This window comes from Thamnophis sirtalis, unplaced genomic scaffold (genome assembly GCF_051295495.1).
Source record: "Thamnophis sirtalis isolate CommonGarterSnake01/CBP01778 unplaced genomic scaffold, rThaSir2_p1.2 scaffold_5, whole genome shotgun sequence".
NCBI classification, from domain to species: domain Eukaryota; kingdom Metazoa; phylum Chordata; class Lepidosauria; order Squamata; family Natricidae; genus Thamnophis; species Thamnophis sirtalis.
Window position 1 is genome coordinate 22,263,989 of NW_028261385.1, and position 25,866 is coordinate 22,289,854.

Below are 25,866 nucleotides of genomic sequence, written 5' to 3' on the forward strand. Positions count from 1 at the left end.
CCTGATCTCCATTTTCAGCTGCAAAGGCCACCTGCAACCCTCTGCCAGCAAACACAGAGCTCTGGAAGGCCACACTCGGCCCTTGTGAGCTCCATTTTCGGCTGCGACGGCGTCCTGCAACCCTCTGCCAGCGAAAACAAAGCTCAGTAGGGTGGCCCTCCTGAGCTCCATTTTCGCTGGCAGAAGCACCACGGGGCGGTCCTTTGCTATTTCCAGGGTGGCCCCATGGGCCAGATCTAAGCACCCCGTGGCCCTTGAGTTTGACATCCCTGCTCTATGCAGAGGAAAGGCAGAAAGGCACTCTTTTGTTTCCTGCTTTCTACAACTTTTCTTTTCAAATGGTTTACAAAGGGTACAGAGCCATGGGATGCAAAGAATCAATCCTTATAAGTGTCAGCTCTGGCCAGCTCAGAGGTCTGGAGCTGCCATACAGGGAAGAAGACTGGGCCAGCTGCCAAGACTCACCGTCCCACTTACACAAACTGAAGAAGTTCATGCTAACAACCCATGATTAATTGCCGGGTGGTTTCACTCTGGGTCACAAGGTGATGGGTGTGCGCCTGTGGGGGGTGCAGCTTATCTTAATTACCAATGTAGCTATAAAAGGTGGTGGGAAGCACAGGGCGGCAGCTCTGACAATTTATTCATTGCCTTAGTGCTTTGTTGGTCAGTTCGGGCCAAAGAAAGAATACAAACTGCATTTACAAACAGTTTCTGTGTTTGGGTGGTTTCATTAACCCTTCGGAACCTGACAATAAGTATATAACAGATTCAGGGGCAATGAATGATTCACTGATATGTTTTTCTGGACACTCTAAAAGCACACAGTAGGATCGGTCATCTCCAATGAATCCACATCAACAATATTCTCTTCTCAGGCAGGGCTCAAAGCCGAATTCAAGGGTTACTTTGGATTCTTCATTTTTGCTTGTTCCTCCATGGAGGCTGAATGAGATGCTGAAAATATTTATTTCTTTCTTTAAATTTCCTATTTCTTAACTGCCCATCTCCCCCAGAGAGAGAGATTCTGGGCTATATATGATGTAATCAATATATAAATATTATTTATATTTAAGATTCAAATTGATTTAAGTTTTTTTAAAATTAAATTAGAAAAATACAACATTATAAAATTTCAAAACAGAAAAAAAAAAATCCAAGATGGGCATTTAGCAATAATTAAGTAGGTGGGAGAGGCATTCTCCTGGGCCCAACAAGTCCTATTGTTGTGTGGTCCTCTGTGCAGGGCTGCAAACACACACAAACACACACGCACACACACACACACACACGGAAGGCTGCACCGCCTGGTTTTGACCTCTTTGAGGAAGACTAGGAGAATGGGGCCCCGTCTCATCTCTGTGGGCAAGATGTTCCATAATGCGAGGGCAATGGCAGAGAAACTCTCTTCCTAGACCTCACCAGTTGACATTCTTTGACTGAAGGGATCTGCAGCATACCTTCCCTGCCTGATTGATTAGGGAATTCCTTAGGTAGCTTGGCCCTATGCCATGTAGGGCTGTACAGGTGATAACCAACATCTTGAATTGGTCCCACAAGCAAACTGAACCCAGTGCAGTTCACAGAGCAAAGGTGATATGTATGTATGTATAATGTATGTATGTATGTATGTATGTATGTATGTATGTATGTATGTATGTATGTATGTTATGGACTACCGTATATACTCGAGTATAGGCCGGCCCGAATATAAGCCGAGGCACCTAATTTTACCACAAAAAACTGGAAAAGTTATTGACTCGAGTATAAGCCTAGGGTGGGAAATGCAGCAGCTACCGGTAAATTTCAAAAATAAAAATAGATACCAATAATGTTTTTGAATATTTATTTCAAAGAAAAACAGTAAACTAGCTCTGGGACATCGTTATGTGGCTGCTTGCCATAACAAGGAGGAGGTGGGACATCGTTGCAGAGCGGCAGGAGGGGGAAGAAGGGGAATCGTAAGACAGCCCTGCATTACATTAGAACGTGAGAAGGGGGGATGGTGCGGTGCGCGCTGCGCGGCAAACTGACACAGAGGGAGGGGAAACTCACAGGGGCGACGGGCCATTCATGAGCATCACCCAGCGGTATGGCCCCGCCCCTTTTTCTCCTCCATTTCGGGCAAATTTTTCACTGACTCGAGTATAAGCCGAGGCAGCTTTTTTCAGCCCAAAAAGTGGGCTGAAAAACTCGGCTTATACTTGAGTATATATGGTAGGTCTGTCTAGGGCTGTGATGGCAAACCTATGGGACACGTGCCAGAGGTGGCACGCAGCGACCTCTCTGATGACATGTGAGCCGTCGCCCCCAGTTCAGCTCTGACATGCATGCATGCGCACCTCCCTCCGGCCAGCTGGTCTTTGTGTCTCTGCAACGCTTGCGTAGGGGGTGGGGGACATGTGGGCGGCAGGTACATGGGTGGGGCTGTGCACATGTGCAAGGGGGGCATTTGGGGGGGTTGGGCGGGCACGCACATTCACATACACGCACATACACACTTTGGGCACTCGGTCTGGAAAAGGTTAGCCATCGCTGGTCAAAGGTAGCGCAACTCCAACCAAGACCAAAGATGGTAAACTCCTGGAGAAGAGCCCACTTGCAGCTGCTCCATCTTATCAGGGTTCATATCACAATGCATAGCTGAGTTGTAAAAGGAGTTTGCAATGTGCAGGAAATATTTCCTTGAAAAGAGTGAAGCCACTTTCTGGCAATTTTCAGTGATAGCTTTGGTGCAGGTGTACTTTTAAAAATATGGCCTTGTTGGTAAAGCTGTTCCAGGAGCAACCCATGAAGTATATTTATCTGGTATCTATAGTTGCCCTTACACCTGTTGTTAAGCCTTAACCAAGGTTTGCAAGAAGGATGAAGAGACAAGACGTATCAATTCCCATTCAGGCAGCAAGAGGGCAGGAGACATCTCTGAATGCATGGGAAAATCCCATTCGGGAAAATTACACTTAGGGTTAGCGTTAGCTATCCATGAATTCGCAGAGCAAACAGGACATCGCCATTGAAGTCGGCACCCTTTGGTATCGTTAGGAGGGGGCACGCCTTTGGAGCCCACCTTATGTACATTTCCAAGCAAAATACAGGGTTACGTTTCTTTAGCTATGCAACCATTTCCCCCCCCAACCCTTTCAAGAGGTTTTTTTTTTTTCATACAAATGCATGAAAGTTAAGTTGACTAAACTAGGATTTATCACAGTTTAAATATGACAGAGGTATAGTTCAGAGGTGGTATTCAGAAGATTCTGACCAGTTCTGGAGAACCGGTAGTGGAAATTTTGAGTAGTTCGGAGAACCAATAAATACAACCTCTGATTGGCCCTGCCCCCATCTATTCTCTGCCTCCCGAGTCCCAACTGACCAGGAGGAAATGGGGATTTTGCAGTAACCTTCCCCTGGAGTGGGGAGGGAATAGAGATTTTACAGTATCATTCCCCTGTTATGCCCAAGCCACAGTGCGTCCACCATGCCACACCCACAGAACTGGTAGTAAATTTTTTTGAATCCCACCATTGGTATAGTGCACATGTATCTTAACTAATGCTGTGTGTAAACATTTTCAATCATAATAGAGCTGGAAGGGACCTTGGAGGTCTTCTAGTCTAATCCCTGCTCAAGCAGGGAGACCTTAAACCATTTCAAAGAATTACTGTAATGTATTCTTGTGCAATACAGTATTTATAACAGAGGATTACTATATACCAGTGATGGCGAATCTTTTTTGGCCCGTGTGCCATAAGGGGGGGGGAGTGCAGGGGGGGTGTCATGCGCGGGCGTGCCGCACCCATAATGCAACACGCAACCCCCCCCAGTATGCATGTATGCATGAGTGGCGTTCCCCCCATTTTTGCATGCTTTTTTCACCCTTCCCCGCCCGCCCCCCATCCCCCCGGAGGCCCTCCGGAGGCTTCAGGGACCTTCAGGAGGCTTCCCTGAAGCCTCCGGAGGACTAAAAAGGACCCTACGAGCAAACCGGAAGTCACTTCCTGTTTTCTCGTAGGATCGGTTTAAGCCCTCCGGAGGCTTCAGGGACCTTCAGGAGGCTTCCCTGAAGGCTCTGGAGGGCTAAAACCGGCCCTATGAGCAAACAGGAAGTCCATTCCTGAACTTCCAGTTTGCCTATAGGGCTGGATTTTTGCACTCCGGAGGCTTCAGGGAAGCTCCTGAAGCCTCCAGAGGGTCTCCGAGGGGGGTGGGAGAGGCTCTTTTCACCCTCCCCAGGCTCCTATAAAGCCTCTGGAGCCTGGGGAGGGCGAAAAATGGCTTTTAAAAATGCTGAACTCAGCTGGCCAGCGCGCACATGCACGCTGGCCAGCTGACAGGGCAATGCCTCGCGTGCCCTGACAAATGGCTCCGCGTGCCACCTGTGTCACACGTGTCATAGGTTTGCCATCCCGGCTGTATACTGAATAGAGAGAATTAATGTATTCTCTTGCAGTACTGTATTTTTAACCACTGTTTCCATCATCCAAATTCTTGTATGTGTTCTTCATTTCATATTTACAGTCATAATAAGATTGTTATCAGTACAACTATCTTATAATAAGCATTTTTGTCCATGGTCTGCATGGGACCTGGTAGGGCCATGAAAATGAAAAATGAGACAGTGCTGCTCCTTTCAGTAAGCCACACATATAAAAATTACTGTGGAGCACGAGTGTTTAGACATGTGTTTCAATTCACCATTTCAACAGCTGTTGAAACCTGTGGTTAAGGTTGCAATGTTGGCTGTAATCCTAAAATGAAAGGTTACATTTTAAAAAAATGAAAATAATTCAATTGATATTTCTTTACCTGGTTTAAAATATTTTGGCATTGGGCCATCTTTCTCTCCTTTGGCACATTTAAGCAAATAACCTTGTAAAAAGCCTCGGCTGTCTTCCACAGATATATTCTTCCATTTTATTACGATGGAATCAGAGGTGGTATGTTGCACACTGAAATCGGGTGCCGTTTTGGGACCTGGGTAGGAAACAACCAAATATTCCTTAAATGTCGAGAGGACAGATTATTCCCTCCCGCTCAGAATATCCTCCTCTCCTCACTGGAGCAACTATGCAGCATTTCACAACCTCAGCAATTTTAAGATGGATGGTCTTCCATTCACCATGCTGGCTGGGGAATTCTGGGAGTTGAAGTCCACCCATCTTAAAGTTACCAGGATTGAGAATCATTGAGCTATAGTGAAGTAAAACATGCCTTTTGCAAACTGAAGGCAATTCTAGTTAGCTTTTGAGTGCAGGGTGAGGAACATTCAGAAGTGGTTAAATCCTGAAACAAAATCCCCCATTTTGTTGTCTAGGGAGATTCTTAATCATGCAGATCATGATTGTCCCACAGGTGCTTTTTCAAAAGGCAATTGGACTTTCTTTGTTCTTGCTTGAAGACATTTTGCTTCTCCATCCAAGAAGCTTTTTCAGTTCTGAACTTCTTCAGAAGCAGCTTTTTGGATGAGAAACAAAACATTTTCAAGCAAAAGCAAAGCTGCCTTTTGAAAAAGCATCTTTGTTCCATTCATTTTCTAAGAAATAATACAATTATTGATGGCATTTCATTGTCTATTATCTCAACCTCCTGAATTCTAATGAGCTCCACCCATCTTAAAAGAAGGATTGTGATGTATGTTCTGCAAGAAAAGTGGGAATCTAGAGGAGCTCTTCACTCAAGTATTCTTTGAATCATTTTCAACATGGGGGAAAAAATCCAAGAGTTGTGCTTTAAAACACGTTTCCTTTCTGGAACTGTCTATATTCCTAGCTTGACCTATAGACATTTAAGTAACATTTATAACATTAAGGACTGGATTTAATGATTTCATTTAGATCACTGCAGCATTTTGTCAAATGGCTGAATCCTGTTTATACACTATTTTCTTTTCCCCTTTATTTTCAAGAGAGAGCTGTAATTCTTCTAATTGTACCCTATCATTTGAAAATAAAAGCTCTGGGCCAACCAGCTGTATACACATACTTAAATGGAAGTGCAAAGCTAATATCAGATGGCTCTTATTTCATACGCTGGCTTTTGTTCAATAGCCTCCAGTTCTGTTAATGAGCACCTTTCTGCTAACAACTTTTAACAAAAAAAATAATAACATGTGCTTACTCAATTCTTGTATGTAGCCCTTGATATATCCCAGTATCTGATATCCATTTTCTTTGCAGCCAAAGACAGAAAATGTATATCGCACTCCAGGCTGGAAGACATCTGCAACCCCAAAAACAAACATTCATAAATTTTCATTATTAACTTTAAAATAAAGGTATATTTTCCGATCAAGCAGGTAGAAAACAACCTTTTGAATGAGAGGAATGTATTTTTTTTTTACAATAGACAATGAGAACATTTACAACTTATCTAACCATTGGGATCTTTCAAAATAAGATGTTGGGCATAAAATAAGCTGTAATAGTAATCTTCCTCAAAATAAATCTGACAGTTTCCTTAGAATCTTCCTTTTTTATTTTATTATTTGTTATTGTTAATTTGTTATTGTAAATTGACTTTTTTTCTGGTTAGTTCTGAGAAGGGCTTGCATGTCTATATGACATTCCTTAACATCTGCTATTGCAGGGCAGTCAAACTCCCGGCCAGATGCGTCACATGCTGGCCATGCCCACACCCAGTTTAGTGAAGGGGGGGAAGTCCCGATAAGTCACGTGACACTGCCGTGATGACGTGAGTTTGACACCCCTGTACTATTGTGACCTATCAGCAGGCAGCAAAGTTGCATATGCCAAGGATAGAGAGCTGTGTGTTTTAAACTAGCGCCTTAAGCATAGAGAGCATCAGAGGTGGTGTTCAGCCGGTTCTGACCGGTACTCGCGAACAGGTAGCAGAAATTTTGAGTAATTTGGAGAACCGGCAAATACCACCTCTGGCTGGCCCCAACCCCATCTATTCGCTGCCTCCTAAGTCCCAGCTGATTGGCTGGGTCTTCTTTTGTTGCCCTGCACAGGAGAATGGAGCTGGAAAACAGGTTAGTGGGGTGGGGAGGGAATGGTGATTTTGCAGTATCCTTCCCCAGGAGTGGGGAGGGAATGGGAATTTTGCAGTATCCTTCCCCAGGAGTGGGGAGGGAATGGTGATTTTTCAGTATCCTTCCCAGGAGTGGGGAGGGAATGGTGATTTTTCAGTATTCTTCCCCCAGGAGTGGGGAGGGAATGGGAATTTTGCAGTATCCTTCCCCAGGAGTGGGGAGGGAATGGTGATTTTTCAGTATCCTTCCCAGGAGTGGGGAGGGAATGGTGATTTTTCAGTATTCTTCCCCCAGGAGTGGGGAGGGAATGGGAATTTTGCAGTATCCTTCCCCAGGAGTGGGGAGGGAATGGTGATTTTTCAGTATCCTTCCCAGGAGTGGGGAGGGAATGGTGATTTTTCAGTATTCTTCCCCCAGGAGTGGGGAGGGAATGGGAATTTTGCAGTATCCTTCTCCAGGAGTGGGGAGGGAATGGTGATTTGGCAGTATCTTTCCCCTGCCATGCCCACCAAGCCACACCTGCCAAGCCAAGCCATGCCCACCAAGCCAAGCCACGCCCAGCAAGCCATGCCCACAGAACTGGTAATAAAAAAATTTGAATACCACCACCGTAGAGCATCCTCTTTTTTTTGCCAGTTGGCTTCTTATAACACTTAAATAGTAAAAGATTTCTGCCTTTCTTTGCCCACTTAATCTTAATTTCAGAAAGAAAGCTGAAGTGCCACTCTTACCTGACTTGATATCAGCATTTGTCACACTTGAAGAAAACTTTTCCCAGTTAACATTTGTACACGGCTCAGGACCATAACACCATCTCACTACGTAGCCACAAGTCACATTGGAGTCAGGGTGCCAAGCAAGAGAAATACTATTGTCTTTTCCGATTCCCTTTTCTATGGAAATGTCACCTGTTATAAAAGTAAAACCAAAGATCATTCCTTGGAACTATGCACAAATATAATATCCGAATTATGATGATAATGCAGATATGGCCCATACAAAATATCCTGTGGGTTTCCCTGTCTACATTCTCAAATGCCATTTTTAATCTCAATGAACACAAATAACATGAGATCTTTTGGGGTGACCATATAATTCTTAAGTTCCTTAGGCAACTTGGATTTTAAAAGGCCATGCACACCACCACTTGTATCTGTAGAGGGAGCATAGGACAAAAAGTGCATGATGATGTCATGACACTAGCATGGAGACTTAAGTACTTGCATCAGATATTATTTGTGTTGTTTGCATTATGAAATCACTATGCATATTTAATCATGTTGGCAATATTACAGTTTGCTGTGAATGCAGGTATTATGTTTCATCATGCAGTCTGCCAGATGTTTAGACTGGTTTTGACATTTTATCCACCTATTGAATCCTTATCAAGAACCTGGTATAGGCAGATGTTGTTGTTTGATGTTGTTTAAAGTTTTAGTCACAGAATGTAAGCAGTGTTCCAATATTTAAGGGGCTGTCACAGAGAGAAAGGGGACAAGTCAACCTATTTTTCAAAGCACCCGAAGGCCAGACAAGGAATAATGGATGGAAACTGATCAAGGTGAGATTCAACCTAGAAATAAGAACAAATTTTCTGACTGAGAACAATTAACCAATGGAACAGCTTGCCTTCAGAAGCAGTGAGAGCTTCATCACTGGAAGCTTTCAAGAAGAGACTGGACTGCCATCTGTCAGAAATGGTGTAAGGCAGTGTTGGGGAACCTTTTCGGCACCCAGTGCTGAAATGCGAGGGAATGCCAGAAACCGGAAGAGCAGCTTCCGGGGATGCATGTACACGCCAGAAGCTGAGCTTCCAGTTTTCAGCATGCACATGCATGCCGGAAAGCTGATCTTCTGGTTTCTGGAATGCATGCATGCGTGCGTGCACAAAGACCAGCTGGCTGGCACGCATGCACATGCCAGAAACCAGAAGCTCAGCTTCCCAGCGCACACATGCTGCTCTCCCACTTTCTGGCACTCCCACACATGTGAAGACCATCTGTACAGCACATATTTGCTTGCTGGAACCCGGAAGAGCAATGGGTGACAGCTGGCGTGCCTGGAGAGATGGCTCTGCATGCGACCTCTGGCACACGTGCCATAGATTTGCCATCACTGTTATAGGGTCTCCTGCTTGGGCTAGATGACCTATAAGGTCCCTTCCAACTCTTGTTATTCTCCTCAGCAATGGAATTTAATGCAAAAGCATGCATTTTTGCTATCCGCAGCAATGTTGCAGATGGAAAATAGAAAGAGAAGCAAAAAGATTGGAAGCAATCCAATCAGCAACTTTCACAAGAAACATTCTGCGGCAATTGCCAGATTTGATTTCATTTACTTCAGAAGAAATCCAATTATGCTTCAGGGAATCGTGGCATCGAGATAACCCCTTGAAAGCTGCAAGCTTGAGTTTTGTGCTGGCAGTGGTGTCAATGATTTTCTTGAGAACATTCTCTCTATCTATCATACTCAAAAGGTTAAGCATATTTGGAGTTGCTTCCTTGTGCACCATCCATTTACTGCCTAAATGAGTTTAGGCCATTACTTTGGTTGACAGTGGACTCACGTTAACAAGAATCCCTTGACACGGCAAAATAATAACTAAAGGCAGGGGCACTCACAGAAAAGAATAAACCCATCTACTTTTTTTCTGAAAGCAAAACAGAATCAAAGCATAACAGAAGCACCCTTTTTTAAAAAAATTTAAACAACTTTTAAACAACTTTAAACAACAAAATTTTAAACAACAGCCATTTTAAACAACTTTCGTCCTGTCTCCAACCTCCCCTTTATCGGGAAGGTTGTTGAGAAGGTGGTGGCCTTCCAGCTTCAACGGGCCTTGGAGGAAGCTAGTTATCTTGACCCCTTCCAGTCCGGCTTCAGACCTGGTTACAGCACAGAAACCGCTTTGGTCGCATTGACCGATGATCTCTGGAGGGCCAGAGATGGAGGCTATGCATCCATCCTGGTTCTCCTTGACCTCTCAGCGGCTTTCGATACCATCGACCATGGTATCCTTCTGCGACGACTGCGGGAGGTGGGAGTGGGAGGCACTGTTTTACAGTGGTTCTCCTCCTACCTCTCGGACAGGTCGCAGTCGGTGTTGGTCGGGGGGCAGAGATCGTCCCTGAGGCCCCTAACATGTGGGGTGCCACAGGGTTCGGTCTTATCCCCCCTACTATTTAACATTTACATGAAACCGCTGGGCGAGATCATTCGGAGGCACGGGATAAAATACCACCAATATGCGGACGATACGCAACTGTATCTGTCCGCCCCGTGCCAACTCAATGAAGCGGTGGACGTGATGAACCAGGGTCTAGAGGCCGTTAGGAACTGGATGAGCGCTAACAAACTGGTACTCAACCCGGACAAGACCGAGTGGCTGTTGTGCTTCCCTCCCAATAATTTGGCTAATGTACCAACACTTAGGCTGGGGGGTCAAATTTTACACCCCTCAGATAGGGTCCGCAACTTAGGAGTCCTCCTGGACCCACAGCTGACTTTTGACCACCAGCTGTCAGCTGTGACCAGGGGGGCATTTGCCCAGGTTCGCCTGGTCCGCCAGTTGCGGCCCTACCTAGACCGGGAGGCTCTCACAACAGTCACTCGAGCCCTTGTGATCTCTAGGCTGGAATACTGCAATGGGCTCTACATGGGGTTGCCCTTGAAGTGCATCCGGCGACTACAGTTAGTCCAGAATGCAGCCGCGCGAGTGATAGTGGGCGCACCGCGGTTCGCCCATGTTACACCTGTCCTCCGCGAGCTGCACTGGCTACCTGTTGGTCTCCGGGTGCGCTTCAGGGTACTGATGACCACCTTTAAAGCACTCCATGGTAGTGGATCTGGGTACTTGAGAGACCGCCTCCTGCCGATTACCTCCCTTCGACCAATTCGATCGCACAGACTGGGCCTCCTCCGAATCCCATCTGCCAGTCAATGCCGACTGGCGACCACACGGAGGAGAGCCTTTTCTGTTGCAGCTCCGACCCTGTGGAACGATCTCCCCGCTGAGATCCGTACCCTCACCACCGTCCAGACCTTCCGCGCAGCCCTCAAGATCTGGCTCTCCCAGCAGGCCTGGGGATAGGTTCCTAATTCACCCGCCCGAGTGTTTGATTGTTGAACGAAAGTTGTGTTTTACTATTTTTTTTCTTTGCTCACATTTTGTTTTGTTTTTGATGTTGCACTTCCCTCCCTTGTGATTGTAAGCCGCCCTGAGTCCCCTCAGGGAAAAGGGCGGCCTATAAATTTTAATAAATTCAAATTCAAATTCAAATTTTTGTTATGATCCTCATACCATAAACAGATGGGCTTTTGGCCATGAGCCAACTAGGCAAGGGGTTACCCAATCTCTTCCATCTTGTTACATGATCTATCTATCCATATCTATCTATCTATCTATCTATCTATCTATCTATCTATCTATCTATCTATCTATCTATCTATCATCTATCTACCATCTATCTATCTCTCTCTCTCTCTCTCTATCTATCTATCTATCTATCTATCTATCTATCTATCTATCTATCTATCTATCTATCTATCTATCTATCTATCTATCTATCTATCTATCTATCTATCTATCTATCTATCTATCTATCTATCTATCTATCTATCTAATCTACCTACCTACCTACCTACCTACCTACCTACCTACCCACCCACCCACCCACCCACCCACCCACCCTTTTCTTTATTCTGAACTTTTGTAGTAGAGAGAGGTATTTTAAGTCCTTAACTATTGCTCAGCTTCTCCAGCCTTTGCACTGCCAACTGTGCTGACGGCATTCCTTTCTAAATTCCCTCATAAAAAACACAAGCAAAACTCATACAAACACAAATGAAGCATTCTCTTCCATAAGCATAGTTGCAAAAAAGCAGAAAGTCCGGTCTGAAGCAACAGCCAGCGTACTCCTCATTGCTGTTTTTTAGATGAGTCAGCCTCGATGATGGGGATCCATGACTCAATATGCCTCTCGGGTTACGTTAGGGATAACGCAGAGTCACATTCAGTCATCCAAAAATGTTCCTTTGTAAGGAACGTCAGATGAGGCATAAGGATTGTAAGCTGTTCATATCAGTCAGAGCTACAGATTACAGAACCTGGAATAGTAGCTAAATGGTTCCCGGGGGGGGGGGGGGAATTCCCCACTATAATTTACAAGAAAATTCCATAACTCTAGAAAGGGAATCAGTCTCTTCAACTAAAGTTTATCATTTAAAAGAAGAAAAATCCTATCTGAGTTTTGATTAGTGGCCCACAACCATAGAGCGCACTCCTAGAGCATCTGCTACTGGAAGCCTCGGCAGTCGAGTTTTGGAGTTTGGAAGCCGGAGAAGAAGTTATGCTCTGACGTGGAAGCGGCGGCACCCTGGCCCTGAAAGGAGAGCTGGGCAGTTGCTTGTGAGAGTGGTCACCTCATAGCTACTTCGCCCCTGAGGCTGTGCCCAGTTCTTTGGGAGCCCGCTCGCAAAGAGCAGCTGCCCGGCAACCCCAAAACAATAAGCCCAAGGCCATATTTCGTGGGGCAAAAGAAAATAAGACCCTGTCTTATTTTTGGGGAGACACAGTACTTGTACAGATGCTGTTAAAATTGTACTTTCTGGAAGTATAGTTATTCTCTGCTATTTAAAAGAATAGCCCTTTTAAAAAAATAGCACTGGGCCTCTTCAGATGAAGCATTTATTTTTAAAAAGTTTCTTCATTTTGTTGTCTAGAATAATAAAGCAGTTTTTAAAAAATAAGTTTAATAATTTGAACATTCTATAGGCATTTATAGTTCACTTACCTCCTTGCAGCAAACAGCCTGATTAGCACAAGAAAAAAAAATGGCTCCCAGCAATTTGCCACATGGAGCAAACAGCAAGTTTCACTTTCAATTTCTTCCAATCATCAGCTGTTACAGGCTGCAGGGATTGCTATAGTTAATTGAAGCCTCTGCAAGCCCCCATTTACTGCAAGGAGGTAAACTGCTGGAAGGCAGAGGCCAAAGGGTTGGGGCCGGTGGGTGGAGCTACATACACACCCACATTTTCACCCTCTTTTTTGGGGGGAAATACTCCGAAAAATACGGTACTTAGATCCTGGGTTGCCATCCTGGAAACAGTGAAGGTCCGGCCTGCAGTGCCTCTGCCGTGAAAACAGAACAGCCCTCCTGAGCTCCGTCTTTGCTGGCAGAGGATTGCAGGAGGCCGTCGGAGCCAAAAATGGAGCTCGGAAACCCATTTTCGCTGGAAGAGAACTCAGGCCACCACAGGCACCTCTGACATGAATGACATCGAGCTGGCTACAGTTACCCTGGACACCCCCCCCACTTTCAAGGTGAAATACAACCCTGATGCAGTCCCCAATGAAATTGAGTTTGACACCCCTGTACTAGAATATAAAAACAGAAAATTCCTCCCCTTATCACCATCTCTTTGTCAATTGTTTCTTTCTTGGTTAAGTAAATTTACTGAGGGAGCGACTTGTCAGACTGGTTCTTTGTGAAGTGCCAGGTACATATAAAACAATGCTAATAAATCAACTGCTTCTGCTGATACGTTTTGATCATAAAACATTTGCAAGTTTTTAAACATTCTCATGCTTCATGCTGGCTATTTCAGCCAGACAAGTTGTATTGGTATCCTCCTCCTCCTCTTTCCCATTTTATTGAATCCTCAATAGTAGATTTCTGAAGAAAGAGCTCATTCGAGGCTCATTCTCCTGGCATAGGAAACACAGCTAAATAGAACAACAGATAGATTTGGGTGGGTGGGTGTGTGTGTCAGTCTAGGATGAAGGAAGGGAGATCATGCAGATATAATAGCATATATAAGCCTAAAATTTATTGATTTGCAAGCTTTATGTATCAGCACACCTAATTTTGCAAATATTTGTTTGTTAAGCTTCAACATTATAAAACAGAATGGAAAAAAAATATGAGAACCACCACTCTAAATAATAAGAACTATCATTCTTTTTGTAAAAGAAAAATTCTTGCACCAAGATGTTCCCTAATAACTATATAGTCAGGTTCGTGTTGTTATTTTCTTTTCTTTTTAAATTTTTTATATATATATATAAAACAAGGAAGCAAACCTATGATCATAAATATCAATATAACCCCCAAAAAAACATTATTAATCCAGAATCTAGATTAAGAATTTTTCTCATACCATAATATGTGCAGTAGTCTTTAATGTTGCCAGATGCATTTTTGCTTTTGTTTTTAATGTATTAATAGAAATATACCTCTGGAATCTCCAAGAGATGCAAGGAAAAATGAGAATCAGAAATCTAAAAGACATTTAGGAAGCCAAACATACAAAACTATTTTGCTTTTGGAATAAGCAACGTCACAAGAAGTGTTTCTCAAAATGAATAACAGATAGTAACCTACAGTCAAAAATGAAGATTACTGTGGCCCAAGACTTAGTTTGCATATAAAACACAGCTGAAATGGAGAAGAAATATTTTGTTTATTTCTCCATCTGGCATTGCAGACAAACAAAACTTTGCATCATGGCAGCCACCACAGATGGAGCAGAGGAGTTGCCAACTGAAAGCTACCAAAAGATGCTGCTGCAAAGCCATTGTGTCATGACCCACAGGAGAAGAATTACTTCTCGGATTCTAATGTCACACTTGGCTTTCATGCTGTATTTATTTGATTTGCAAATTCAAATTGCATTTCCATTCAGAGTGGCCAGAGAGCTGCCAAGCTAATGTCTCCACCACACTTGTATTTTACCAGAATAAAGGATTTCACCATAATCTATAGTAGCGTTTTATAAAATGGGCAACGTTAAGATGGGTGGATTTCACGTCCCAGAATACTCCAGCAGGCTCTGGGTTTACAGCAGAGGTATCAAACTCGATTTCATTGAGGGCCTCATCAGGGTTGTGTTTGACCTTGGGGGAGGGGCAGGGTGTGTGCGGCCAGGATAGATGTCGCCAGCTTGACGTCAGATGTGTCGGAGTGCCTGTGATGGCCTAAAAACTCTGCCAGTGAAAAGGGCTCCCGAGCTCTGTTTACGGCTGCGACGGCCTCCTGCAACCCTCTGCTAGTAAAAGTGGAGCTGAGGAGGACTGCACACGACTTTTCCGAGCTCCGTTTTTGCCTGAAGAGGCATCAGGGGCCACTTTTTCACTGTTTCCAGGGTGGCCCCCATGGGCCAGTTCTAAGCATCCTATGGGCCGGATTTGGCCCATGGGTCTTGAGTTTGATATCCTTGGTCTACAGCAGGGGACAGCAATCTGTTGCTCTGGAGCCGCATGTGGCTCTTTCCTCCCTCTGCTGCGTCTCCGTCACTGGTCAGCACTCCTTTTGAGAGGAGCTTCCGGGGGGGGAGGGGTGCAGAAGCACAGTGCACCAAGAGAAGACTCTATGGCAAGGGGAGGGTTTTCCAGTCATCTCCACAATTGATAGGGCTTTCAGTTATGACAGGTAGAAGAAAAAGTACGCTAGGAGGAGACTCTATGGTGGAGGAACTGAACTTCCGGTCAGCTCCATAATTGAACAGGGGGCTTCCGGTTAGGACCTTTGTGGCTCCCGGTGTTTTCTTTTCTGTGGGAAACGGGTCCAGATGGCTCTTTGAGTGTTTAAGTTTGCTGACCCCTGGTCTATAGGAATCAGAATTAAAGCACAACAAAGAAGAACATTGAAGGAAGCAAGTTACTGTTCACATATGAGAATATGTTACATCCTTTTTCAGTATAGCTAATTTCTTCTTCATAAAAAAAAACAGTTCAAAATACCCATTGCTCATAGCACAGAAAGACTACTTGTCCTCTTTCCCCTTCTTTCAACCATGGGCTTCAGGAAAAGTAAGAAAGAGTTTTATCAAGAGTTTCAGAATACTACAGTCCCAGAACTCTGACGGAGATTGTCCTGTAAAACCACAAAATATATGGCTGGTCCTAGCCAGCACAGCAATTTTCCCCAAAGAAAGAAGAAAGATTCATTGCCAATTTGCTTGTGGGGTTGATTTTTTAAAAAAACCTACAGGTGAGTGGATCTGCTCTTAACTTGGTCTTGGTGTAAATATCATGTCGATGTTTTTAGTTTCTTCAATTTACGTTCTTACCTAGTAATCAGATTGACAAATTAAGGGATCCTACATTTTTTAAAACTCCCACATCTTATTGAAACATTGTAACAAAAATTAGAAAGCATTTTAAATTCAATTATGGAAATTATGACTGAATCGTACTTTTAAAGTTTAATAGCTACACCAAACACAAGTGTATAAGCAAAGTGAAGATTTTCAGGAACAAATAAAACCAATATAATTACAGAGTCTGCAGAGCACAGCTAAAACGCTGCTGTTTTAGACCATCTTGCGTCTCCTATGAATTAAGCAAGTTATATATTTTGTACTGCATGCTTTTAAAAAGATAATTATTTTGTGCAGGACTATATTAAGCATAGAACCAAATAAAATGTTCTTATTAAGGAATGGGTGGTGTGTGTGGAGAAAGAGAGGCTGAGAACAGAAGAAAATAATAATTTTGTGGCAAAACAATTATAATGGAATTCAGGGAAGCTGGATATTCTTGAACAGGATTCACTTTAAAAAATATTGCTGGTTTCTAGGAGTTAAACTGCACCGTTCATGTTAAAAACTACACTCTGCATGGCATAATCAAGGAAATAGAAATGCTCTTAGCTTATTGATGATCTTCCTCATGGTTAAATAAAACAATATGACATATAAAGGGAGCAGAATTTGGCTCTTAGCACGAAGTTTAGATATTTCTCATGTGCAGCAGAATTTAGAAAGCTAAGAATGGAAAGCTCCAGCCATATAAATCCTACTGAAACAACACAACATAGAGTAAAACCCAGGGATGAAATTCAGCAGGTTCTGACAGGTTCTGGAGAACCAGTAGTGGAAATTTTGAGTATTTCAGAGAACCAGAAAATACCACCTCTGGCTGGCTCCAGAGTGGGTGGAAATGGAGATTTTGCAATATCCTTCCCCTGGGTAGGAATGCAAATTTTGCAGTATCCTTTCCCTGCCACGCCCACCAAGCCACGCCCACAGAACCAGTAGTAAAAAAAATTAGAATTTCACTACTGGTAAAATCCTCTTGCTCCTTTACAACAAATTAGTCAACTAAAACTCTTTCACAGGTTAGTGGGCTTCAGATGTAGGAGCCTTCCAATACAACTTATAACATCCTTCTATTAAAAAGAGAAAACATGGCTGGAAGAATATAATCCTGGGTTGGATAATCGATGATTTATATTCAGAAAATAATTACATTTAAGAGATATTAAGAACTATTAGCTCTCTACATATTCCCTAAGATTTTGTTTAAAGCTGAACACTTTTCTGTTTAAGCTATGAATTTTTAAAATAATATGAGTGGCTACATAAACATTTTAAATAAATAAATACCATAAAGCTTTGAAGACCTGACTTTCCCCTCAAGCAATAGGATAAGAAACTGGATGACTAGGATTTGGGTTTTTTTCAAATTTTTAAAAAGTTTTATAGTTTTATGTTGTTTTTACTTTTACAGACTTGTTTATAAAGTGGGCAGAATAAAACAAATTAAGTAAAATATTACAATTGCCACAGAGGTCAGCTCTATTAATATTGGTTTCTCTCCCAAAAACAATTTCATTACTAAATGGTCTTCATGCGAGGAGTCTTATATGAAAACATGGAAGAATTGGGAGGAAGCAAGCTTCCTTGAAGCCACTGTCCACCAATTCCTGAAAAAGGTGGACACACACTGAAATTCAGGTGGATCGGGGTAAAATCCGGCAGGTTCTGACAGGTTCTGGAGAACCGGTAGTGGAAATTTTTAGTAGTTCGAAGAAACAGTAACGGAAATTTTGAGTTGTTTGTAGAACCGGGAAATGCCACTTCTGACTGGCCCCAAAGTGGGGTGGGAATGGAGATTTTGCAGTATCCTTGCCCTGCCATGCCCACCAAGCCACGTTCACAGAATCGTTAGCAAAAAAAATTGAATTTCACCACTGAGGTGGATGCTGACACTAAAACATCCATGTTTGGGTAAGCGAGCTTCAATCTGGCCCACTTAGCAAGGCAGTAGGATCATGATTCACAACATTGCTCATTATTGTGACTTGTTTGAAAGCATTTATCCGTCATATCAGGGCTCATTAGAAATTCAGTGGAAGTGCAATTAATGGAAGACTTCTTGTTTACTTGCTGAAGAAGAGAACCATATGCTGCCAAAAACCCATGCTCAAAATTCAGCTTATAAAAGCAATGCAGGGTCATCTAAATTTTCCCACACTCTCAGGGCGGGTAGAACTTCTAATGTTTGCGCCAATCTTTTTATAGGACTTTTTAATGGAAACTGAAATATTGCAAATACTATTTTTTTTTAATCAGCACGTTTTTAAAAAAAACCATGAAATGGTAATATTGTTGTTTTTAAACACAAAGTGCCATTGGCTGGACCTCTTCTGCTCATTCCTCCCACAACTTATAAACAATGTCAATTTCCCCTTTTACTCACCTGCTGGAAGCTCAGCACTATTGATTGAAGAAGGAGGAGAAGCGCCCGCCTTATTCTTTGCCTTCACTGTAAATATGCAATCATTCTTCCCAATGTTTATTTTGGTGGAGTTGTGGGATGCAGGAACGGATTCATTCTTTGTGGATTTATCCGGAAGGGTCCAATGGACCTCATAAGTCTCTATCAATCCATTGCTTTCAAAAAGAGGGAGTGGCTGTCCAGAAAAAGATTGTACACACAAGCAGATAATTATTCCAAGGAAAAGGAAAAAGGAAGTGAGAGCGTAAACAAAAGTCTTTAAAAAGTCTGTCTTATATTACACACTATATATATATATATATGTTGTGTCACAACCCCTGGTATGCCCAAATATGGGAAGGAGCATACTGCTTCCCTTTTCTGTCTATCACTCTGGAAGCCATCCAGGAAGAAAGCCATTTTTTTTTATGTTGCCTTGTTATATTTGTGTTGCATTTCCTTGGCTTAGCTGATAAAGGAGGAGAGCATGTGGCTTAGTGGCTAATATAACTGCATAATATATAATACAGCACAGGTTTGATTCCCAGTAAGGGTATGGCTAGCTGAGGAGAGCTAAATAGCTTGAAATAGATCTATACTAGTCTCCCTTTATTTATTTATCAGCACAAATGCAACATATATACATATACATATACATATACATATACATATACATATACATATACATCATACACAGACACACACACACAGACACAGACACACACACACACACACATACATTAGCTTAATGGCTAAGATGTCTGCCTAAGATGTAATACAGCACAGGTTCGAATCCCAGTAAGGGTATGGCTAGCTGATGAGAGCTAAATAGCTTGAAATAGATCTATACTAGTCTCCCTTTATTTATTTATCAGCACAAATGCAACACAAATGTAATAAAGGCAACAGTAAAAATATTGGGTTTCTGTCGTGATGGACTCTTGTGACGAGCCGATTGACAGATAATGGAAGCAGTTAGCTTCCTCCCATAATTGGGGCATACAAGGGGCTGTGACACTAAATATATACCTTCTTCCCTGGCTTCAGCTGATAAGGAGGAGGATCTGTGGCTTAATGGCTAAAACGTCTGCCTAAGATGTAATACAGCACAGGTTCGAATCCCAGTAAGGGTGATTTAGCTGATGAGAGCTAAATAGCTTGAAATAGATCTATACTAGTCTCCCTTTATTTATTTATCAGCACAAATACACACACACACACACACACACACACACACACACACACACACACACATTACACACAACAAACAAATCTGGTTGATATATCAGGTGTGCCTGAGAGGCGGAACAGGGGGAATGTGTGGGAGGGGGCCAGAGAGAATTTCGTTAAAACAATATTGGACATCTCAGCGTTATTCCTTGGGGGTGAGCAGTCCAAGCTGTGCGCGATAGGGGAAGAAGCAACAGGAGCTGAGCCTCTATCGATTAATATGTCTGGAGTAAAAACGACAGAGCTAATTACAGGTGGAAGGCAGGTGGATGGGCCTATCACACGTGCAATGGCCAAATCGATAAATGATATATAAAGGCAAATATCTCTTCAATAGTGGTTTTTACACTCTGATGTTGTTAGCAGAGGCTAATAAAAGCTAAATGGATAATATATTTTAAGTTCCGGAGACTGCAATGTCTGTCATATACATATATTCTCACCTGAAGAGATTGTCTGCACATGCCACAATCACAACCAGGGTTGACCAGCCATGTATATTCCTGACAATGTTGCATCTGACTCTGTTTGAGGATGTTTTTACAAAAACAATTTCTCCTGTGACTGCTGAAAGGAGAAATCTACCCAATGGTGCTCATATGCCTTTGAAAGAGTTATGTGAACGTTCAAGGAAAGTTCAATCTTCAGTCAGTTAAATATTGAGCCACTTTGGTTTAATGGTTAAGGCACCAAGCTAAAAACCAGGAGACTGTGAGTTCTAGTCCTTCCTTAGCCATGAAAGCTAGCCACGTGACACTGGGCCAATCATTCTCTCTCAGCCCAACCCACTTCCCAGGGTTATTGTTATAGGTAAAATAGGAAGAAGGAAAAGTATTAGGTATGTTTGAGGCCATGATTTACTTATAAAGTAATAAAGGCGGGATGTAAAGAAAATCTAACAAAATTAATTTAAAAAATTGATATTCAAAACACAGCTCATGGGAACTTAGACACAAATATCTTAATATATACCTTCCAAAATAGGGTAACTGTATCTTCATTAGCATCTTTTTCTCTCCAGATATCAAGCTCTCTTGCTGGTTCTAGGAGAAGAATTGTTAATTGCACTAATGAAAGTATTAATTTTTAATAGGCATATATATAGTAAGTACATTTTCTTTAAGATGTTAGACTTTGTTTATGTATTGTCCAAATTTTTATTCATCAGGAATTGTACAACCCGCAACACTGAAGCTTTTTCATTGTTTGGAAAAAAAATATTTATAGTTACAGAGACATAGAGTTTTCTTATACCATTTAACTTGAACATATTCTGGATACACCAAATGTTACTTGCTACTAACATTTCAATTAATTATTTACAAAATAGGTCTAACATATTAGTTGTACTAATTAACAGATCAGATGATCTGAAATTTGTGAAGTTGTGAGTTTGAATGCTTTCATGTATGTATTAAAGTTTGACCCACAAAGAGGTAAATTAAAGTTTTCTTGGGGAACAGCTTTTTAAATGATCAACTATTATTTATGCTTCTGTTTTTGTAACTTTTTTTTTACATAAAAACTATCTGAATCTATCAAGCAATAGATCAGTGTGACACAACAGTACAGTAAATCTCTGATTTGGAAGAGTTTCTGGTGTTTTATAAAATTTATTTTGGTGGTTATGACCTGTAAGGGAGAATATTATTAAGGATTTGCTTCTCAGATACATGATTCCAGCTGTGTAGATAATCATGTTCTATAATTTTACAGTGCTTTCATGTTAATCCCACGTGAAAATCGTGCAAAATGAATAGGATCCATATCGTGTCTGTTTCTGTGCCATGGCAAAGCCAAAAATGGTCAGATCTATAATTACTAGGATACACCTGGTGCTAAGAGATGTCTGATGGTGCTTTCCGGTGAATCTCATAATCATAGAAAATCATGGGACTCCTTTTTAATTTCTATTTTCATTCATAGCCATCCAAAATTCAATACACTTACGGGCTTGCTGAGTTGTAGAGGTTTTTTTCGTGCTCCACTCACTCCATTTCCAAAAGAAAGGCTTCGGAGTAGCACAGCGAACTTGGAAATCATATTTTGTGAATGGATGCAATTTGTCCACTAAGATGATGTAACGTGAATTTTCTGAATTATCCAGCAGCACAATCTGAAAGAAGAAAACGGGAACATATCTTTAGGTCAAAGAGCTGATGGTTAGAATTATCATTGCGTGGTCCAGATTTTATTTATGTTATTATTACAGTTCTATGCCATCCACCTCACTAGGTGACTCTAGACAGCTTACAGTCATACAAGTAAAATACCATATAAAACATGACAACGATAAACAAGAACCATACATTTAAAATTCAGTTAAAATTGAAATGAACCAAGATGGAAAGGAAAAGAGCAGAGTGCGCCCAGGGAACAGGTGGCATCTAATGAATCCATTAAACTCAAGATGCCATCCCTCTATTGGGTCCTCCGGCCAGCTGGCAGACCCAGGTCTTCAAGCCCTTTTGGAAGTCCAGAAGGGGAGTGCAGAACTGAGTTGAGGGCAGGATGCGCCAGAGGTTAGATGTCTTGGTAGAAAAGGTTCTTCTGGATATTGCCTGGCAAAATTCCTTGACCAATGTGATCCGCAATATAGTTCTTCTGCCAGAGCAGATATAGCACTAGCAATAGCACTTAGACTTATATACCACTTCACAGTGCTTTTACAGCCCTCTCTAAGCTGTTTATACAGTCAGCATATTGCCCCCAACAATCTGGCTCCTCATTTTACCCACCTCGGAAGGATGGAAGGCTGAGTCAACCTTGAGCCTGGTGAGACTCAAACTGCCGAACTGCAGGCAGCCGGCAGTCAGCAGAAGTAGCCTGCAGGACTGCATTCTAACCACTGTGCCACCGCGGCTCATCTCATGGGAATGAGCTGGTTCCTTGGATAACCTAAGTCCATGCCATGAAAGGCTGTTTATATAATGTGTGCATCACTCTTTTATAAGAACATACAAATTTAAGGGGATCCTTTCCCCCTGTCCTGGGCACAGGTTCCTTTCATATGTGGCATAGTAAGAGAGATATAATGTTCCTTGAATGCTACACAACCAAAGAAAAACAACTCGCTGGTTCCACCTAATCAGTGTTTGGCAGGAGGCACAGCACTGATGTACCCAATCAACTATCCTTGCAACCATGCATTATTTGCACGAAGCCAGTAGTCAAATGTTCTTGTATGATGAGCAAACAGACAGGTGGAAGAAAATCAAAGTAAAAGATGAATACAAGGGGAATTTATAGAATGGGAATATTTTTTCTACATTTCATTTTTTCCCCCCTAGCTGGTACAGCTTTACCAGGGCACAAGTGTTACTGAAGGGTTGAAGTCGATGAAACTCTTCAATAACCCTTGTGCAGCTGTATTTGCAATGCAGACAGTGGTAAAGCTATATTTGCTGTAAAAATGAAAGAATTCCATTTTCATGGGCTCACCTTAAAGAGCACGTGGAAGAATGTTTAGGTCAATGCAGCACTGCAGCAGTGAGCCTGCTAAACAGGGCATCATCAAGTCAGTTTTGAAAGAGTTGATTACTTTTTTCTTTTTACTACAATTTGCAGTGGTTTATACTAGTGGGACTTTCACCTTTTGAACTGGGAGGGAGACATTTGTTTGGTCTAGTGTGCTTATGGCATTTCAGGGAGACCCTAAAGTTAGCAATAGCAATAGCAATAGCAGTTAGACTTATATACCGCTTCATAGGGCTTTCAGCCCTCTCTAAGCGGTTTACATAAAGCTCCTCTCGTCCGGGACTTAATTTTAGACGAGAGGGCAGACCTGGCATGTATTACTGAAACCTGGCTGGGCCCAGAGGGAGGAGTCCCCCTTGTAGAGCTGTGCCCAGAAGGATTTCAGGTGCTGCATCAGCCGAGAGCCCAGGGAAGGGGTGGGGGTGTGGCCGCTGTTATCCGAGAGTCGTTAGTTCCTCGTAGGGTCCCTGCTCCGGAGATTGTCGGGTGTGAGTCTTTGCTGTTAAAGTTGGACCTCAAGGGTCAAGTGGGTCTGCTGCTAACGTACCTGCCTCCCAACAGCGTTGCAGCAGCCCTCCCCTCGCTCCTCGAGTCGGTAGCCGAGCTGGCAATTGAGTTCCCTAGGTTGATGGTCCTGGGGGACTTTAATTTGCCGTCGCTCGGTGAAAACTCTGATGGGGCGCAGGAGTTCATGGCTTCCATGACAGCCATGGGCTTGACCCAAGTAATTCGGGGCCCAACCCATTCAGCGGGACACATGCTTGACCTCGTATTTCTCTCGGAGCAGTGGATTTGTGATCTTGGTCTGAGGGGGAGTGACATCATACCCCTGTCGTGGTCAGACCATTGCCTACTGAGGCTCGACTTCCGGAGGCCAAACCCCCACTGTAGGGAGGAGGAACCGACCAGGTGGTTCCGCCCCAGGCGTCTTATGGAGCCGTCAAGGTTCCAGACAGAGCTTGGGGTTATTCCTGACACTTTCGCCCACAGTCCGGTGGAGACTCTGGCTGCTGCGTGGCACTCGGCAGCGTCGGAGGCCCTCGACCGGATTGCGCCACTGCGGCTCCTCCGAGGCGGCGGATCCCGGAGACCCCCTTGGTTCACCGAGGAACTCCGGGAGATGAAGCGCCGGAGGAGATGCCTAGAGCACCGTTGGAGGTCCGATAAGTCCGAATCGAACCGGGCAATGGTAACCACCTGCACCAGGGAATACACCAGGGCACTTAGGGCAGCAAAAAGATCGCATATAGCCACCCTGGTAGCATCCGCTGAGTCCCGTCCAGCCGCCCTGTTTAGGATAACCCGCTCCCTATTGAACAAAAGGGAGGCGGGGGAACCCTTGCAGGGCAGAGCTGAAGAGTATGCCCAATTCTTAGCGGACAAAATTGCTCGGTTTCGGTCGGACTTGGACTCCACCCCCGCAGTTCCAGCCGAGGCACAGGGGGATCAAGTAGAACAGCTCTGGGTTGAGTTTCAGGACGTTACCCCCGGGGATGTGGACAAGGCCATGAGAGCTGTAAGTACCTCCACCTGCGTCCTGGATCCGTGTCCCTCATGGCTGGTTACTAACTGCAGTGAGGTGACACGAGGCTGGATCCAGGCGGTTGTAACCGCCTCCCTTCGGGAGGGGAACTTCCCCGCCACACTGAAAGCGGCGGTGGTGAGACCCCTCCTGAAGAAACCATCCTTGGATCCAGCTGTTCTTAATAGCTATCGTCCAGTCTCCAACCTTCCCTTCCTGGGGAAGGTTGTTGAGAAGGTGGTGGCCTTCCAGCTCCAACGGTCCTTGGAGGAAGCAAACTACCTAGACCCCTTCCAGTCAGGCTTCAGGCCCGGTTACAGCACAGAAACCGCTTTGGTCGCATTGATGGATGATCTCTGGAGAGCCAGAGATGAAGGACGTTCCTCCATCCTGGTCCTCCTTGACCTCTCAGCGGCTTTCGATACCATCGACCATGGTATCCTTCTGCGACGACTGCGGGAGGTGGGAGTGGGAGGCACCGTGCTACGGTGGTTCTCCTCCTACCTCTCGGACAGGTCACAGTCGGTGTTAGTGGGGGGGCAGAGATCGTCCCCTAGGCCCCTAAATTATGGGGTGCCTCAGGGCTCGGTCTTATCCCCCCTACTATTCAACATCTACATGAAACCGCTGGGAGAGATCATCCGCAGGCACGGGATTAGATACCATCAATATGCGGACGATACTCAATTGTATCTGTCCGCCCCGTGCCAACTCAATGAAGCGGTAGACGTGATGAGCCGGGGCCTTGAGGCCGTTATGGACTGGATGAGGGTTAACAAGCTTGTGCTCAACCCAGAAAAGACCGAGTGGCTGTTGTGTTTTCCTCCCAAAGATTTGGCTACTATTCCACCACTCAGGCTGGGGGGTCAAATTTTATACCCCTCAGAGAGGGTTCGCAACTTGGGAGTCCTCCTGGATCCACAGCTGTCATTTGACCACCACTTAACGGCTGTGACCAGGGGGGCATTCGCCCAGGTTCGCCTGGTGCGCCAGTTGCGACCCTACCTGAATCGGGAGGCTCTCACAACAGTCACTCGGGCCCTTGTGACCTCTAGGCTGGAATACTGCAATGTGCTCTACATGGGGCTGCCCTTGAGGAGCATCCGGCGACTTCAGCTAGTGCAGAATGCAGCCGCGCGAGTGATT

General features: G+C 43.7%; 1 protein-coding gene across 3 annotated transcripts in view; it reads right to left on the minus strand.

The window, feature by feature from the left end:
- The window catches only part of LIFR (LIF receptor subunit alpha), a 125,410-nt gene that overhangs the window by 23,986 nt on the left and 75,558 nt on the right, over positions 1–25,866 (minus strand). For all 3 annotated transcript variants that reach the window (XM_087715435.1, XM_087715433.1, XM_087715434.1), the window contains exons 11-16: positions 21,672–21,837; positions 20,694–20,764; positions 18,474–18,687; positions 7,720–7,896; positions 6,115–6,216; positions 4,804–4,971 (exon numbers count right to left, since the gene is read on the minus strand). In XM_087715435.1, coding sequence (XP_087571561.1) covers positions 4,804–4,971; positions 6,115–6,216; positions 7,720–7,896; positions 18,474–18,687; positions 20,694–20,764; positions 21,672–21,837 — 898 coding nt within the window. The remainder of the gene's footprint in view (positions 1–4,803; positions 4,972–6,114; positions 6,217–7,719; positions 7,897–18,473; positions 18,688–20,693; positions 20,765–21,671; positions 21,838–25,866) is intronic.